We start from the raw sequence: 18,345 nt of genomic DNA on the forward strand, positions 1-18,345 counted from the left end.
GCTGAACTACTGGGCTACAGTTAATCACCTGCCACGCTCACTGGGCCTCTGCCCCTCCACCTACTTTGCTAGAGATGCTGTCGATCGGGTGAAGGTCTGGGTGTCACCCCACAGCTATGCTGCTGCTTGGGGCAGTGCTCATCTTTGGCACCCTCCCAATCCTCCTTCAGTGTTTCTCGCCCTATGATCTCACCATAACACTTCCACTTTGCCCTGTTACTTGGATTACCTCCACATTGGTGTACATTTTCCTCCCTCTGCCCATTGCCAGAAGGCCTGCACAAGATTGTGCAGCACAGCCCAGTGGAGAACATGCCAAGTGCGCATGTCTGTTTGGCTGGCCCCAGAGGGCTGACGAAGCCATCATGTGTATTTAGGGAGGGAGTGCAAACCACTTCTGCAGGGAGCCGAGTCCCACCCGACCTGGCTGGAGTCCGGCAAAGAAACATAAAATAATAACAACTTCTTGTTATTATCATTTTTTTAAAATTTTGCACTGCTCAAAGAGGAGCTGGCTCCACTGCCAAGCATCAAATGTACAGCAAACAACGATTGACTTATGCCCTCACAGTCATTCCACTTGCAAAACATCACATAAACGGCAAGCAACGGGTGACTTACCCCCAAACAGTCATCCCATACCAAGCATTAAGTGTACAACAGCAATGAATGGGTCAACTCTACCCCACACTTCATCCCAAACAGAAAGGCAACTAGTATACAGTAAGCAACGGGTGACTTAACCCCTCACAGTCATCCCACACATCTCACAGAAAAGGAAAACATAAACAACTGCACAAAATTGGGTGCACATCCATTCCCTTAGAATGATTGGACATCTCATAACCAGCCAGCTGGTTCACTCCCGACCTCCGTGAGTCCAGATTTACCTGCAGAAGACTTGAGAAGAGATGGAGGAACAACAAAACCCCACAAATCCACACAACCTTCAAAAGCATCGCCACCACACACCACCTTCTCCTTAAATCCGCACAGAAAATGGCCCACCAAAACAGAATCCATGCTAACGTGCACAACAGTAAAGAACTCTTCACCATCATCATGGAGTTTGCCAAACCCAGCAGGGAGACCACGGATGTCCCTCCCTCCCAAGAACTCTGCAACAAACTCAACACCTACATCCTCCACATGATCAGACTTATCTACAACATATTCAACACCCATGACCCTGCCACCGAGCCTGACACCACTGCACCCAACCACACCGCACCCAAACCTACGCTGTCCAACTGGACCCTGCTCACAAAGGACGACACACTCAAGACCATCCACTTTGGAGCCCCATCGGACCTTTGCCTGCACTGCATAATTCACAGAGCAGCTACCGCCATCGCCCCCGAACTCCACCTCATCATCAACTGCTCCATCAAGAACGCCACCCTCCCCAACGACTGCAAACAGGCCAAGATCAACCCCCTGCAGAAAAAGCCATCCAACGACCAACAGACCTCAAAAACATCCAAAACATTGCTCTCCTTCTCAGCAAAGGTCATAGAGAAGGCCATCAGCACCCATCTCTCCAAATTCATCGAAGTGAACCACATCCTGGACATCTCCCAATACGGCTTCTGAAGCAATCACAGCACAGAGTCCGCACTACTCACCACCATCGACGACATCCGGTCCCTCTTCGGTCTGGGTGTAATGGCAGACCTGATCCTGCTGGACATCTCTGCTGCGTTTGATACAGTCTCACACCGCACTCTAATCACGAGACTCCATGAGGCCAGCAACCACTGCAAGGCCCCGAACTGGATCCACTCCTTCCTCTCCAGCTGAACTCAGTGAGTCAGACTACCATCGTTCCGCTCTGAACCTACACAGATCAGCTGCGTAGTGCCACAGGGCTCTTCTCTGAACCCCTCCCTCTTCAACATCTACATGGCTCTCCTTGTCGCCATCGTAAGAAACTGCAGACTTAACATCATCTTCTATGCCGACGACACTCTAGCTGATCCTATCCCTCACCAACGAACCCTTGGGTATCAGAATCAACTTCCACAGCGAGATGAAGGCCGTTGCCTCCTGGATGAAGTACTCATCCTTGGAACCACCCCTGCTGCCTGGGACGACTCCTGGTGGCCTGCCACACTGGGAACCCCACCCAGCCCTAGGGACCATGCACGCAACCTCTGTGTCATACTGGTGGCCTCGCTCACAATGAACCGCCAGATCAACATTACATCCTCCTCATGATTCCACTCACTACGCTTGCTTCAAAAGACTTTCAGATGGATACCCATTGAAGCAAGAAAGACGGTCACCCACACACTCATCACCAGCAGGCTTCACTATGGCAATACACTATACTCCAACATCACCCAGAAATTCCTCAGGAAACTACAGAACATTCAAAATGCCGCAGCCAGAGTGGTCCTCAACACCCCTCGCCACAGCCACATCACTGAATACCTTTGTGTACTTCACTGGCTCGCAGTCAACAAAAGAATCACCGTCAAGCTCCTCACTCGTGCCTACAAAGCCCTCCACAACGCTGGACCAGCATATCTGAACCACTGCCTCACATTTCCCGTTCTCGCCAGACACCTCCGTTTTGCCCAGATGGCCCTTGCATCCATCCCTCGGATCCACAAGACAAGAACAAGAGGAAGATCCTTCTCCTACCTTGCCGCCAAGACCTGGAACACCCTGCCCCTCCTCCTCAGGCAATCCCTGTCGCTGACCCAATTCAGGAAGGATCTCAAGACCTGGCTCTTCGACTGATCCCATATGGATCAGCAGCCCCCAGACCCCTAAGCACCTTGAGACCCTCACATTTGAAACAGAGGGAGACACACATACTACAGGGATTTCCTTACAGAGGTTTAATGTGTTAGTATGAATATACAGATATATTCTTTATGTGGTGCGTCTGTGCCATTGTTAATATGTGTTATGCATATGGCCTCATGATCAGTGCCCCGTGATACATTATGCCATTGGTAATACGAGTTAGCAGGCTCATCTAGAACTCCCAGGGTCCAGAGCTTTTCTCCCAGACACGTCATACTTTTGCAGGAAACAGTACTGAAATACAGATTCCTAAATGGTTTTCCTTAAAACATATTATCAGTCGTATTTCCACTTCGTCCAAAAGTACCGACGCCCACAGTGTCAGTAGTTCCGGATCAGTGGTGGGGAGGTGGGATGAAGCAATAACCAGATCATTTCATGGACCACTCACAATGGGTCCACAGGAAGAATTTTGGTGGTCTTTATGAAGGGTCAAACTGGCCTGTTCTGCGAGTACCAGATGGGCTACTTCTTTTTTGAGAGTGTGGTGGACCAGCTTTGGTTATGAGGTGGGCCAGTTTTGTGGGCTGATTATGTGTATAACTGCTGATCATAATAATAATAAAAACACCAGATTTGTGATTGTAGGTGGTGGTGAACCAAGCCATAGCCCCATGCATAGATTAGCACAGGAGAAGTGGATGGAACAATGGACCTGCATTATGTGTAATAAAACTGGAAATAATTCAATTGAAAAAAAAAAAAAGAGAGACCCTCACAGGTGAGTACCTGCACTATACAAACCCCTGATTGACTGATAGATTGAAACCACACAAGATAAGTCCATATTGACACTGCATTTCGAACAGCAACATTAATCAGCAAAAGCAAGGATGAACAACATATGTTTTGCCACCCACACAGCACAAACTAACATTTTGCTGCACTCAAAAATGCCCCCAACCATAAAACCTGACCATAACAGGCTAGAGGCACAAACTTAAACCCATTGACAAAATAATACCTCACAATTATATGGAAACTCCAGCTTTGCCCAAAGTCACATATTCCTCCCAAGGCTAGATAATGTTTTTGGTCAAGAACCAGCATGTTCAATATGTCCACTGATCTGACCATGTTTCTCCCTCCTACGAACAGTGATTTTCCAACAATTACCTCAAACTGAACACAGTCATCGGTCTACTATCCACAAAATAGGCACCGTTAAGTTCCCCCAATAAAGTCTCATTGTAAAGCGGCAGTATTGTGGAATGAATTTAAACCAGCCAAAAACAAAGCTGGCGGCACATAAGAAAAAACATCACCGGGTGGCTTCAGGCAATTGCGTGCACTACACGTTGTTGCGCAGCACATGTCATACGTTAGCAACAGGAAAGCGCCACAACAAGCCTAGCAACATCTCCACGCCCACAAAGCAATGGTGTGCAATCACGTGCACCCACGGTATCTGGTCTCACCAAAGGAAATTTCAGGCACCCGCTTCAGATTTAAACAAAAACTCAGCTAGCGTTAAGCTAACATTAAAAAAAAGTGAATCCAAGGCCAGGCAATAGCAAACGTCTATTACCGATGTAAGGACATGTACGGTTGCCGGCTCCATGCGTCCCAGATAAACCTACTGTATGGTGCCAGAATTCCAGTCCAAAGTAAACACATAGATCTCTTTTCCAGCCTGCCGACACAAATCTTGCTTGTAAACGCTGCCAACTCCCATCAAAGCCTGCCAGCATTTTCCACACAAACGATACAAAGTTCCAAAATCTTTCAGGTTACAGGAAATGTTCAGTTGTCACCATAGTATGAACTCCAAACGTGTATCAACATGAAGTATGCCCTAGTTAGGGTCGTCCGATTTAGAGGACACTGGTGGGGATGCAGGGCTTAATGATATGATATGATAAGCTCTATAGCAAAACACACAAGATGATGGACGGAATGTTGCACAATGGCAAAACATTCACCCCCAGTCACAGATCTGGGTTTAATCCATCGTTATTTTGCTCACCAAGCCACCCCAGATCAGATATGGCCATATGCAAATCAGTCTTGGCCCTGTGCCTCATGGGAACAGTCCAGCCCAAACTACCAAGCCATGTCTTCCCTGGACCGGAATCAAGCATCCGAGGACCGGTTTCTGGCTATCAGCCGTCTTCAGCCAGGATAGCTTGACTCAAGAGGCTTAGTGAGCACGGGACCCATGTCTGGGCATACCCTTCCCACATAGGGTGAACAGCAAAACACACAAGATGGTGGATGGAATGTTGCACAATGGCAAAACATTCACCCCCAGTCACAGATCTGGGTTTAATCTATCTTTATTTTGCTCACCAAGCCACCCCAATTCAGATATGGCCATATGCTAATCAGTCTTGGCTCTGTGCCTCATTGGAACAGTCCAGCCCGAACTGCCAAGCCATGTCTTCCCTGGACCGGAATCAAGCATCCTAGGGCCGGTTTCTGGCTATCAGCCGTCTTCAGCCAGGATAGCTTGACTCCAGTGGCTTAGTGAGCACGGAACCCATGTCTGGGCATACCCTTCCCACATAGGGTGAACAGCAAAACACACAAGATGATGGACGGAATGTTACACAATGGCAAAACATTCACCCCCAGTCACAGATCTGGGTTTAATCCATCGTTATTTTGCTCACTAAGCCACCCCAGTTAAGATATGGCCATATGCAAATCAGTCTTGGCCCTGTGCCTCATGGGAACAGTCCAGCCCGAACTGCCAAGCCATGTCTTCCCTGGACCGGAATCCAGCATCCTAGGACCGGTTTCTGGCTATCAGCAGTCTTCAGCCAGGATAGCTTGACTCCAGTGGTGTGGAGAGCATGGGACTCACGTCTGAGCATACCCATCCCACTCGGGGTGACAAATGCAAAACCAACAGTTGATGGACAGAATGCAGAACAATGTCATACATTCACCCCAGTACAGAGATCTGGGCCTAAATCCATCGTTTTTTTGCACTCCACACCACCCCAGTTCAGACATGGCCATATGCAAATCAGCCTTGACCCTGTGCCTCATGGGAACAGTCCAGCCCGAACTGCCAAGCCATGTCTTTCCTGGACCGGAATCAAGCATCCTAGGACCGGTTTCTGGCGATCAGCCGTCTTCAGCCAGGATAGCTTGACTCCAGTGGTGTGGAGAGCATGGGACTCACGTCTGAGCATACCCATCCCACTCGGGGTGACAAATGCAAAACCAACAGTTGACTGTTCCCATGAGGCGCAGGGTCAAGGCTGATTTGCATATGGCCATGTCAGAACTGGGGTGGTGTGGAGTGCAAAAAAACGATGGATTTAGGCCCAGGTCTCTGTACTGGGGTGAATGTATGACATTGTTCTGCATTCTGTTTTGGAAATAGGGGACCCCTATATATTAATGAACTTGCTATACATAGGGAAATATAATAGATTTGGAAAAGGCCTATAGCTAAGTTAGAAAACAGCAATAGGTGAAATGGAGAAATAACCAAAAGATGATTGAAGAAAACCCACATGAAAAGGACTAATCACCAAATTGGTAGAAATATTCTTAATTTTTATTAATTGAAAGGCTAGTTTTATGATTCTCAATTAAATTTCATACTGTTATATGTTCAAGAGATAATCCATTATTTACAACACAACTTTATAAAAATTCATAAAAAACCTGACAGACAGACAAAGCATTAGACAAGAAAGATGAGGAAGGCAATGCGGTAGATGGGGACTACGAGCGTTTCGGCTTGTCAGCCTTCTTCAGGTACCCGTCTATTGCAAGACACAGGACATAAATGAGAAAAACGATGAACCAACAAATCGTCTAACGGCAAATATTCCCAAAAATAGATAAAATGGAGAGAATGATAACGCATAAATAAGATGACGCAAATCCTGGGAGGTAAAAGGATCACACAGATACCCTCTCACAGGTATGTAGATAGCCGAAGGATGAAAATGAAGCACAACAGTGGCGGCGAAAAGACAATATGATGATGGATGGCAGTAATCTGAATAACACGACTGGGCACCAAACAGTAGAAGAAAAAGAATGCTAATTCGAACTGGCAGGGATATCTGTTCAGTGCGGCAATAGAAGGAGGTATGGCCCTCGAGCTTCGGAGCGCGCCGCCGAGTCGGGCGTCTGAATCAGGTAACAGGTACCGCCAGTGTGGGCGGACTCTTCTGCATTCTGTCGATCAACTGTTGGTTTTGCATGACAAGCTCTGTAGTCAGCCCCACCTGGAGCTGCCTCCCTGCTGCTCAGCCCATGCTCCAACTGACACTTCCAACCTCACAAGCACCCTAACATTCCATGACATCACCATGCACACCAGCATTTCACACAGCACATTCATACAGGCTGGGCAGCAAGGACAATAGCACCAGGGTAGATGCTTAGTACAAAACCAAATATAACACCATTGCCTCGCTGGATTGTTCTAAAGCTCCAAGCCTTGATGGCTATACAGGCAAATTCTATAAGCATTTTAAACATCTACTTGTGCCACATCTGCTTGCAGTTTATGAGAAATCCCTCAAAACTGGTGTTGTACACCCTTTATGCGCAAGGCCTAATAACCCTACTCCCCAAACCCAGCAAGGATCCATTACATTTCTAATAGGCCCTTGTTGCTTCACATTTGGATAATGGAATATGGGTGAAAGCCCTCTCCAGCCATATTTCATTACTAATGGAACAAATCATTTCCCCTGCGCAATTGGAATTTGTCTTTCATCGCTCCACATCGTTCAACTTGATACTCCACAGAATTTCTCCAGAGCTCCCAGCCATGATAGTTCTATTGGACGCCGAGAAGAGGTTCCACTCCTTGGAGTGGTCTTTTCTCTATGCCGAGCATCGCAAACTGGGCGTTCCCAGTGGCTTTTTTTCCTTAATAGATCTCCTGTACGAGCAACCCTCGGACCGCCTCAGAGTCAATGGTTCAATTACGGACCCCAATCCCGATTACGAGGGGTACCCGTCATGGCTACCCACTGTCACCCCTACTTTTCATAATGTTGGTCTGCCATCTCCATATGTGTCATCTTCACCATGGCTTTCAATTCAAATTTGGCACCCTCCTCATCTCTCTATATGCGGATGATATCTTACCCTTCGTCCGAGACCATAAGAGAACCTAACTCAGATTCTACTTGATCTGACATAATTCGGAACCTACTCTGGACTTCAAATCAACTGAAACAAATCGGAACTGTTTTCTATAACACCTACCACAAAACAGACCCCATGTTCTTTCTCATTTACCTGGTGTTAAGGGCCACTTAAATAACTAGCTATCTTAATTTACCCCGATAAGGAACAGGTAATAACGTGACATGTGGCTGAATTACAGTCCAACCATCGATACACTAACAACACAAATTGATCACTGGATGTACTTGCTACTTCCAACGGCAAGCAGGATTGTGATAATAAAAATGGTAATCCTCCCCGATTCCTCTATTTATTCCTTAATTTCCCTATACCCCTAACCAATTTGCCAAGTTCCCTCTCTTAACATTAGTGATTAATGACCCCGATGGAGGGAGTCAGGCTTCCAAACGATATCACACTAGTATTGCACTTCTTCCAGCTCACGATGGAGTGCTCAGGTCCCGTTGGGAGCGGGACCTGGGTAGGTCCATAACGAATAAGATATGGGCTGCGTGCTGTGCCCAAACCCGGATGGTTTCCCCTATCCATCATCATAAACTTCTTCATACATTTCTGCATCCCCCTACATAACCCTTACTGATCAACACAAATATGACCAGTCTTGATCCTCGGAAAGTCCCAAGTGCCACACCCCGAGAACAGACTTTCTCCACATGACATGGACCTGCAGGTACCTAGCACATTACTAGAGTGAGATTTTCTTCCATTTGTACCTGATGCTGGAGATTGGCCTTCAGTCTGATCACCTAAACACCCTGCTCCGCTTTATACAGACTTTCCCAAAAGCACTAGATGGTTTACAGCGATGGCGCTACTAATGGCCAAAAGTGAAATTGCAATACATTGGGGTAAGCGGCAACCACCTAACGCCGCCAACTGTCTCACTAGTATGAGGCACTGTCACAACACCAGTGAACTTTATGCGTCACTACACCCGACCTCTAGACTGAAGGAAATTTGGTAACCCTTACACGATTATTAATGATTGATTGGTGATCAGTTCTAAGAAGCCCGCTCCGTCACAGCCGAACCTCCACACCATGATCAATGTTTCGCTTTCTAGTCATCACCAAACCTGCGACTCCTATGTAGCTTCTCACAGACGCTATGTCTGGGACAGTTCAGAGAGATCCCACCAACTATCCCTCTCACCCCCATTCCCTAACCAACTACTCTATTCCTTTACCTCTCCCCCTCTTCGAGGACCTTCGTTATCTAGAGTGCAAACGTTCACCTCATCATCTGTTTTCAGTAGTATAGCCTAAGCGACCCTATCTATCCGTTATGGAGTAAATAACGGGATTTTTTAGATGTTTTTCCTTGTTCAAGTTTGATTACTTGTTGTCGACCATATTACATGCGCTGATTACAATGTTACTTTTCTTGACACGTTTCTCTTTCTTAATGGCATCTGATAATTTGCTCCTTATTTTTTTAATAATGCTGTACCACTGTGACATTTGATGGCCCTTTTGACAGACGTATGTATTTTACTCATGATTGTCTTTTACACAGTGGCCATTCACTACCTGTATGTTCATGTCATAAAGACTTATTTGAAAATAAATAAAAACTGTTAAAAAAATAATGCTTTTCTAGTTTTGATTCTCCCTTGTGCCTCAATCATTCTACACCATAGACTTACTTTCTGTTTATCTCAGGAATACCAAGGCAGCCTCTTCATTCCACCCCATGCCTTTTTTCTTCCATCACACTCAATTTCTAGTCTCTTTATTTCATGAATACTAATGCAGACCCCTGAGTCCACCCCACTTTTTTCTTCCACCACACTTCATTTCCTATCACTTTATTTCATGAATACCAAAGCAGCCTAGTCGTCATACCATCCCAAGCCTTTTTACTTCCACCACACTTCAAATCTGTATATTTCATGAATACCGAGGCTGCCTAGTCTTGAATCTACCTCATCTCTCTTTCATCCACCACACTACACACTTTGTCTCATTATCTTCTCTAGGTTATTTTTCATTCCCTAATTTCCCTTTGCACTGTTGTATTTTTCTTCCTCCATCCTTTTTGTTCTTTCTTTGATTTCTTTTTCAGTAACATTAGCAAACATAGTCATTTCTGTACTACAACGTATTACTTCACTCATGTATATTAAGCTTATTACAGGTTTAGTGCATTGTTAGCAGCGTGGAATTTAATAATTCCATTCAATACATACGGACTACAGCCCATGCAGTTTTAACTAGCAGAAAGTCCCTGGGTTCTGCCCACCCCCACCCCTCCATGATCAAGTAACCATGCTTGCATGTCTCTGGGCAGTCAGAAATTTCACACTGGTGTGTGCCAGGGTTTATTTTAATCCAATTAACCTCCCCTCTAATCCATCACAAGGGGTTTATGCCCCCATCACTCGGCTTGTGTGAGGGATTGTTCAATAGGTATGTCCTCAGGGGGTCCCATATGTCTTTCGGTTTGGAGGTCAATGGTAATAGCTCTGCATAGATGAGTGATTGTTCCTGCCAGAATGAGAGGTCATGGATCATATCCTTAAACTTGTGCCCCATCTGCAGACCACCCTACACTTAGCTACCAAAAGTGCCAGGGAGATGTACTTCCTACAGGCCGTCTCTACCTCTTCTGTATATCCCAGCAGTGTACCTTTCCAGACACTCATATGAACTACCATCAACACAAATCCATCTGCCATCATGTTTTAAACCTCACTTTTCTCTTGCAGCTTCATAATTCACGGTCAGCTCAAATACGAAGTTCTAGGTAAATATGACAGGTCAACTCATCTCATGTCACTGTTTTAAGTCTCACCATGTTTCTCAAAACCTCAATGTGTGTATGTGCCTCTTAGTGGTGACATAATACATCAAAGGAAGCCTACAAAGACCAGAATAACTCTGTTTCACACCACATACTCTCTAAATTTGTGTAGAAGAAGGTGTAGGTACTTCTCATTATACAGGGCAAATAGGTATTGAACGCTGTATTCAAGGGCTTCTGTGACACCTAGATAGGTAACAGATGTCTTCTTCTGCAACTGAATTCTCTAGGGGGACTGATAATATTTGTACACCTATATGATAAGCTACATCATTTTTAATGTAGGGTCATCAGATGCACAACACCTGTCAGAATACATGTAGAAGTAGACACATACCTCAGAAATGATAGCACGCATATATTCAAACTTGACAGACTGCACTTTCCATTTACAGCAGACACCTAAAGTAATGCGGCCTACTTTAAATGTACCTTTTCAGACTCATATGAACTACCATAAATACGCATCCACTTGCCATCATATGTTAAACCTCACTTTTCCTTTGCAGCTTCATAATTCACTGTCAGCTCACAATCTTAGGCATAGGCAAATATGAAAGGCCAACTCTTCCCATGTCACTGTTGTAAGATTCACCATGTTTCTCAACCCGTCAATGTGTGGGTGTGCCTCTTCGTGGTGTCATGATACATCCAAGGAAGCCTAAAAATAATAAAATACATCTCTTACATACCACATGGTTTCTAAAATTGTGTTCAAGAAAGTGTATGTATTACTTTTCCTTCCTTATACAGGACAAGTGAGTATTGAAAGTGCTTTCTATTGTATTTGAAAATTTTACAGTTTTGAAGTTAGATATATCTTCTCATTTGAACAAGTATTTTAACATATATCATAGAGCTTATAGGCCTAAGTTTTAAATGTTACAATCTACTGTATATGGCATAACCCATGCACTCATTTATTCACGAATGGACGTTTTCCGCACTCCTGGAGTAGCGCGCCTCGCTACCGCTGATACGAACACTCCGTGACAAAGGGCTCCACCCGAAATGCATTGGAGAAGTTCGCGTTCACTTGGCCTCTATTAATGGATTACCATACCATGGAATGATATGCAGTTAATATCATTGAATATATTCTTATGAAGATCTCAGAAAAATAAATAACTTTTGTGCCACTACCTTTTGAACTCATTTCATGACTACCAAAGGTGTGCCTCACTTGGGGATGTATTTGCATATTTATGCATACACAACCTTTTTTCATTTCTCATTTATTCATACACATAGTACCTGTACACTTATGAATCATATAGTGACCAGCTTTGCACTCATCCATTTACTCAGGCAGTTCCTTTGCACTCATTCATTGACTCAAGCACTACCAATGCCCTCCTGCACTTACCTTTGCACCCATCTATCTCAACAATCATACACTAATCCTTGCATATATCTATTTGTTCATGCACTCGTCCATTCACTCAGGCACTACTCAGGCACTCATCCAATCACCCTGGCACTACCTATGCACTCATCCAATCACTCAGGCACTAACCATGCACTCACCCAATGACTCAGGCACTATTCTTCCACTCAGCTAATACTTCCTCTTATAAAGGCAACGATCAATCCTCTCCCTCAAGAGGTTTCTGTAGAGGAGGATATAGAGGAAACAATTCCAAAGGTAGGGGGAAAGGCGCCACACTGCGTAACACCCCTTCCCTTAACAAACAGTGACTTGCCCAAACTTTCCCCTGATCACTTCACACCTGTTGGGGTAAGACTTCAACAGTTTCTCCCCATTTGGCAATCTATAACAACAGACCAATGGGTGCTCAAACTTATCCAACATGCTTATTGCCTGCAGCTCACCACCAATCCTATCTAGGAGCCACTCTCAACACTCACACAGCTCTAGCCTTCCCCGATGCAGCCAGAACTTCCAATATCCTAACTCTATTGCTGGAATTCCAAATTGACCAAACCTTGTCAGCCAGAACTTTCATGCGGCTACTGGGAATGATGGTGTCATGTATTGCAATAGTGCCTCATGAAAAACGACACATGCGTCCACTACAAGAATGCTTAGCACATCAGTGGAATCAGTCACAGGGTCAGTTAACAAATCTAGTGTTGGTAGACAGCCGCACCCATCGCTCTCTGCAGTGGTGGCACTCACAAAAATTATCAAAAGGGCAGCCTTTCATTAAGCCTGTTCCATTAGTCGTGCTAACAGCAGACGCATCTGTCACGGGTTGGAGAGCACATCTCCATCATTACACAATTCAGGGTCTCTGGGACGGCAAACACAAATGACTCCACATCAACTATCTAGAGCTTCTGGCAGTAATTCTAGTGCTGACAGCATTTTGGTCTCATCTCACAGCCAAAGGTGTCCTAGTCCGCAATAACAAAATTACAGCGATGTACTATGTACAAAAACAATCCATCACAATATTCACCTTCTGGCAGAAGGAGACAACAAATGCACAAGTGGGAACTTCATCCCCAAGTTCTCCTTCCATACTTTCAACAATGAGGATATCCTCAAATTGATCTGTTCGCCACAGCAGACAACGTCCAATACCCAAACTTAACCGCCAGGTTCCCACACCCTCTATTCAAAGGCAATGCCCTATGGATGAATTGGTCAGGGATATTTGCCTAGGCTTTTCCGCCTCTCCCTCTCCTTCTCTTTCTGTTTCGGAAGCTCAGACAAACCGCCCTCACACTGATTCTAGTATCTCCCACATGCGCTCGTCAACTGTGGTACACCACCCTACTCTCTGTAGTTCCACATCAAAAGCTACATCTCTCTTTCAGTCTCCTCACTGATAACCATGGAGAAAAGTGATTTGGCTCCTGAAGTCATAGAGTTTGGATATTTAAATTTGCCACCAGACTGTATGACTATTCTGAAAGAAGCAAGAAAACCTACTACCAGAGCTTGCTATGCAGAAAAATTGCAACAATATGTTGTCTACTGTAATAACAACAAAATTCTACCTCTGGATGCTTCTGGCTGAACATTCTGTGTTACCTGCTGCACCTTCAGAAATGTGGGCTGGCTTACACATCAATTCAAGTTGCATCTTGCAGCAGTAGCTGCATATTTGCACAGAAGACAGCATTTGTCTTTGTTCAAAGTTCCTGTAATTAAAGCCTTTATGGAAGGATTAAAAAGAGTTATACCACCAAGAATTCCCCCGGCACCAGTGTGGAATCTTAATGTTGTACTTACAACACTTATGGGTCTACCCTTTGAACCACTACAGAAGAGTCCTTTACAGTTTCTCTCATGGAAGGTTGCATTCCTCATTGCAATAACTTCATTAAGGAAAGTTGGTGAGCTACAGGCATTAACCTTAGAAAAACCCTTCTTTCAACCCCATAAAGATAGGGTCGTTTTTCTCACCAATCCCAGATTCCTTCCTAAAGTAGTTTCTGCTTTCCATATTAAACAATCAGTTGAGTTACATGTGTTCTTTCCTCTACCTGATTCAGTAGCAGAACGGGCTCTTCACACACTTGACGTCAGAAGATCTCTATTGCATTATATCGAAAGAACAAAAGATTTTCGTAAAACAAAACAATTGTTTATTTTATTGAAACCACCTCAAAAAGGCAATCCTATTTCTAAATCTTGCATTTCAAGATGGATTGTTCAGTGCATTCAAACTTGCTACTCAAAAGCTAAAAGAACTTTATCTATACCCCCTAGAGCACATTCCACTCACAAAATATGGCATCTATGGCCTTTTTAAGTAACATCCCTATAGCTGACATCTGTAAAGCAGCAACAAGGTCTACACCACACACATTTACCAAACACTATTGTGTGGCTGTATTACCACGCCAACAGACAAATGTAGGCCAAGCAGTGCTAAAGATACTTTTTCAGACAACTGCAACATCTACTGGTTAGCCACTGCTTTGGGAGGATACTGCTATATAGTCTATGCAAAGCATGTGTATCTACATCAGACATGGCTCAAACGGTATGCAGACAAAATATCGATATTTAAATATCGATATACAATTATATCGAAGTTTAAATATCGATGGGACAAAATATAGGAGGTAAGTAATATCGATAAATGTAATATCGATATTAGTAATATCGAAGTTTTAAATATCGATGTCAGTAATATCGATGTTAATAATTTCGATGTTACTAATATCGATTTTTAAATTATTTTTGTGTATATTATTATGTATTTATTATGTTTTTAATTTATTTTTATGTAATTTAATTACATTTTGTATTTTAGTACTGTAGCGGGTTGTGGGTTTATAGGGGAATAGGGTGAGAAGTAATTTAATTATGTTAAATTAATTATTAATTAGTAGGAATTATAAATAATTTTTAATTAATTGGTAATGAATTTAAATTAAATGGTCATTAATTTAAATTCATGGATTAATTGATAAATATGTTCTGTAGCGGGTTGTGGGTTTATAGGGGAATAGGGTGTGAAGTAATTTAATTATGTTGAATTAATTATTAATTAGTAGGAATTATAAATTAATTATAATTAATTGGTAATTAATTTTAATTAATTGATTAATTGATAATTATGTTCTACTGTTGCACTCTCTGGAGTTGGAATAGTAATTGTTACCCCTATGCTATCCAACACTTTCCCTACTGTTGCACTCTCTGGAGTTGGAATAGCAATTGTTACCCCTACGCTATCCAACACTTTCCCTACTGTTGCACTCTCTGGAGTTGGAATAGTAATTGTTACCCCTACACTATCCAAAACTTTCCCTACTGTTGCACTCTCTGGAGTGGCAATAGTAATTGTTAAATTAATTATTAATTATTAGGAATTATAAATTAATTATAATTAATTGGTAATTCATTTTAATTAATTGCTAATTAATTTTAATTAATTGATTAATTGATAATTATGTTCTGTAGCGGGTTGTGGGTTTATAGGAGAATAGGGTGGGAAGTAATTTAATTATGTTAAATTAATTGTTAATTAGTAAGAATTAGAAAATAAATGTAATTAATTGGTAATTATTTTTAATTAATTGGTAATTAATTTTAATTAATTGATTAATTGATAGTTATATTCTGTAGCGGGTTGTTGGTTTATAGGGAAATAGGGTGGGAAGTAATTTAAATATAAATAAGTAATAATGTCCTTTAATTAATTGTTTTGGTAATTATATAATTGTTAAATAATTATTAATTGGAAAATACATATTATATGGTATATTTTAATAATTTTTGGGGTTAAAAATATTTTGCTAATCATGTTTTTAATAATTATGTATTGGTATTTGTAAATGGTTTATATTTATTTAATAGTTAATATTTTTAATATTTAAAAAAAATACATTTATTTATATGTTAGTTATTTTTACCCCTACGCTATACAACACTTTCCCTACTGTTGCACTCTCTGGAGTTGGAATAGTTATTGTTACCCCTACGCTATCCAACACTTTCCCTACTGTTGCACTCTCTGGAGTTGGAATAGTAATTGTTACCCCTATGCTATCCAACACTTTCCCTACTGTTGCACTCTCTGGAGTTGGAATAGCAATTGTTACCCCTACGCTATCCAACACTTTCCATACTGTTGCACTCTCTGGAGTTGGAATAGTAATTATTACCCCTACACTATCCCAAACTTTCCCTACTGTTGCACTCTCCGGAGTGGGAATAGTAATTGTTACCCCTACGCTATCCAACACTTTCCCTCTCTGGAGTGGGAATAGTAATTTTTACCCGTACGCTATCCAAAATGTACTTATTTTTATTAATTAGTTTTACATTGTTATTAATTGTTATTTATATTATTATTTTATGTATATAAATTTATTTGTAATTTATTATATTTTCATTTATTTATGTTATTAAAATAATTATTTTAGAGTTAATATTAATTAAGTATATACTATGTATTATATTTTTATTATTATTCGTTTTTATTACATTATTAATTTTAAATATTAAAATATATTTTTAACTATGTTTATTATATTTATAAGTATTATTTTGTTAATATTACATTTTATTTAAATTTTAAAAAACGATATTTTCAAAAAAACGATATTTTTGACATTGATATATTATTTTCGTACTTACCTTGTTAGAGATAGGATCCCAATATTATTGTCCTCGATATTTTTGTTGTGATATTTTGGTACCTCGATATTTTTGTAGTCGATATTTTGTCATAGATTCGGCTCAAACGGATTATGTAACTTACCCTGTTAGCATCTGTTCCTGGTATGTAGATGTGTAGATTCAGATGCACCCTCCCCGGACACTGAAGTTCTTACAGGTCTCATTATTTACATTAATTACGCATGGACATCTCTTAACTGCACTCGCTTACTCCATGCTCACCCTATTGCGGGAAACAATTTAACAATGGAGTTGATGTTCATGTGCTCTATCACCGAAAGAAGGTGTCACCTTACCTTGTGACTGAAAAGACTTCTTTGAAGAAGAACTACTCGCAAACACGCAGACCCAACATTAGATGGCAGCAGTATGCAAAGCATGTGAATCTACAGGTCTGCATGTCAAGAACCGATGCTTACTGTAAGTAACATACACCCACTACATATGTATATATATGCACTGAAAAATCCATAGGTTTCAGACATGTTATAGTTAGGAATTAGCATTTAAAAAACCTTAGAAATTCACTGAAAAACCATAGGTTTTAGGGATATTATAGTTAGCTAGACATTTCACCCACATTTCACTAAGTTTTAGCTTAGTTCTCTTTAGTTCTTAAAATGCATCACTTTGAGTCAATTTACCTTAAGATGCGACACGCAGGGCAACTAAAGTGTTGCAACGATGGAAATGCGGCAAAATCCGATGCAAAGAAATAAAGACGCCAAGTTCTTCCTGATGCGGCACGCTTCTCCGATGTTACGAGAAGTCTCGGCTCGATGTGTCAGCTGCAGTGGCGACACCTTTGTTCAGAGATGCGACGACAGCGGCTTTGGCGGCGACACTCTTCTCCCTCGATGCAAGACGCTTCCGCTCGATGCAACAGCTGCCACAGTGACACCCTTGTAGGAAAAAGTGCAATTATAGCAAACATTCAATTACTAAGTGCCATATCTCTCAGAGCAACAAACATTTAAATTGTATAAAAAAGAGAAAGCGACCTAAATGCTACTTATATAGATATTACAGCACAAATTGCTTTGATATAAACATTTTATTTCATATTTTATAGTCATTCATGATCAATTCTCAAATATTTTTTTCTTCATTTTATAATACATTAAATTGTGAGATATACAAACATTGAATACAATTAATATTCCATAAAAAGGACAAAAGAGACACACAAAAATTACAAAATGTCACACTGGACAGGTCTGTATTCTATTATTGTAGGCAAAGCGGTTGGATTTCACTACGCGTGTTTCGGCAATCTGCCTTCCTCAGGTGACCGTCATTAGCACATGCATTGAACAGGACATACACTGAAAGAAAAATACACAATATATGTATGAGATATATGTACATTTTATACAGCGGTCGCATATAAATTATTTCAAATTCTATTTACAGATGTCTACAAGAGATAAACGGTCACTATATACATTTTAAAATCTGAACTAGAAAACAGTTGAAATACAAACATTACAGCT

General features: G+C 41.8%; 1 protein-coding gene across 1 annotated transcript in view; it reads left to right on the top strand.

The window, feature by feature from the left end:
• Window positions 1–18,345, top strand: part of LOC144803687 (uncharacterized) — a 381,476-nt gene that overhangs the window by 180,363 nt on the left and 182,768 nt on the right. Inside the window, exon 12 of the mRNA XM_078671874.1 lies at window positions 997–1,554. Within this exon, the coding sequence (XP_078528000.1) occupies window positions 997–1,554 (558 nt within the window). The remainder of the gene's footprint in view (window positions 1–996; window positions 1,555–18,345) is intronic.

The sequence above is a fragment of the Lissotriton helveticus genome, chromosome 1_2 (genome assembly GCF_964261635.1).
Source record: "Lissotriton helveticus chromosome 1_2, aLisHel1.1, whole genome shotgun sequence".
Taxonomy (NCBI): Eukaryota; Metazoa; Chordata; class Amphibia; order Caudata; family Salamandridae; genus Lissotriton; species Lissotriton helveticus.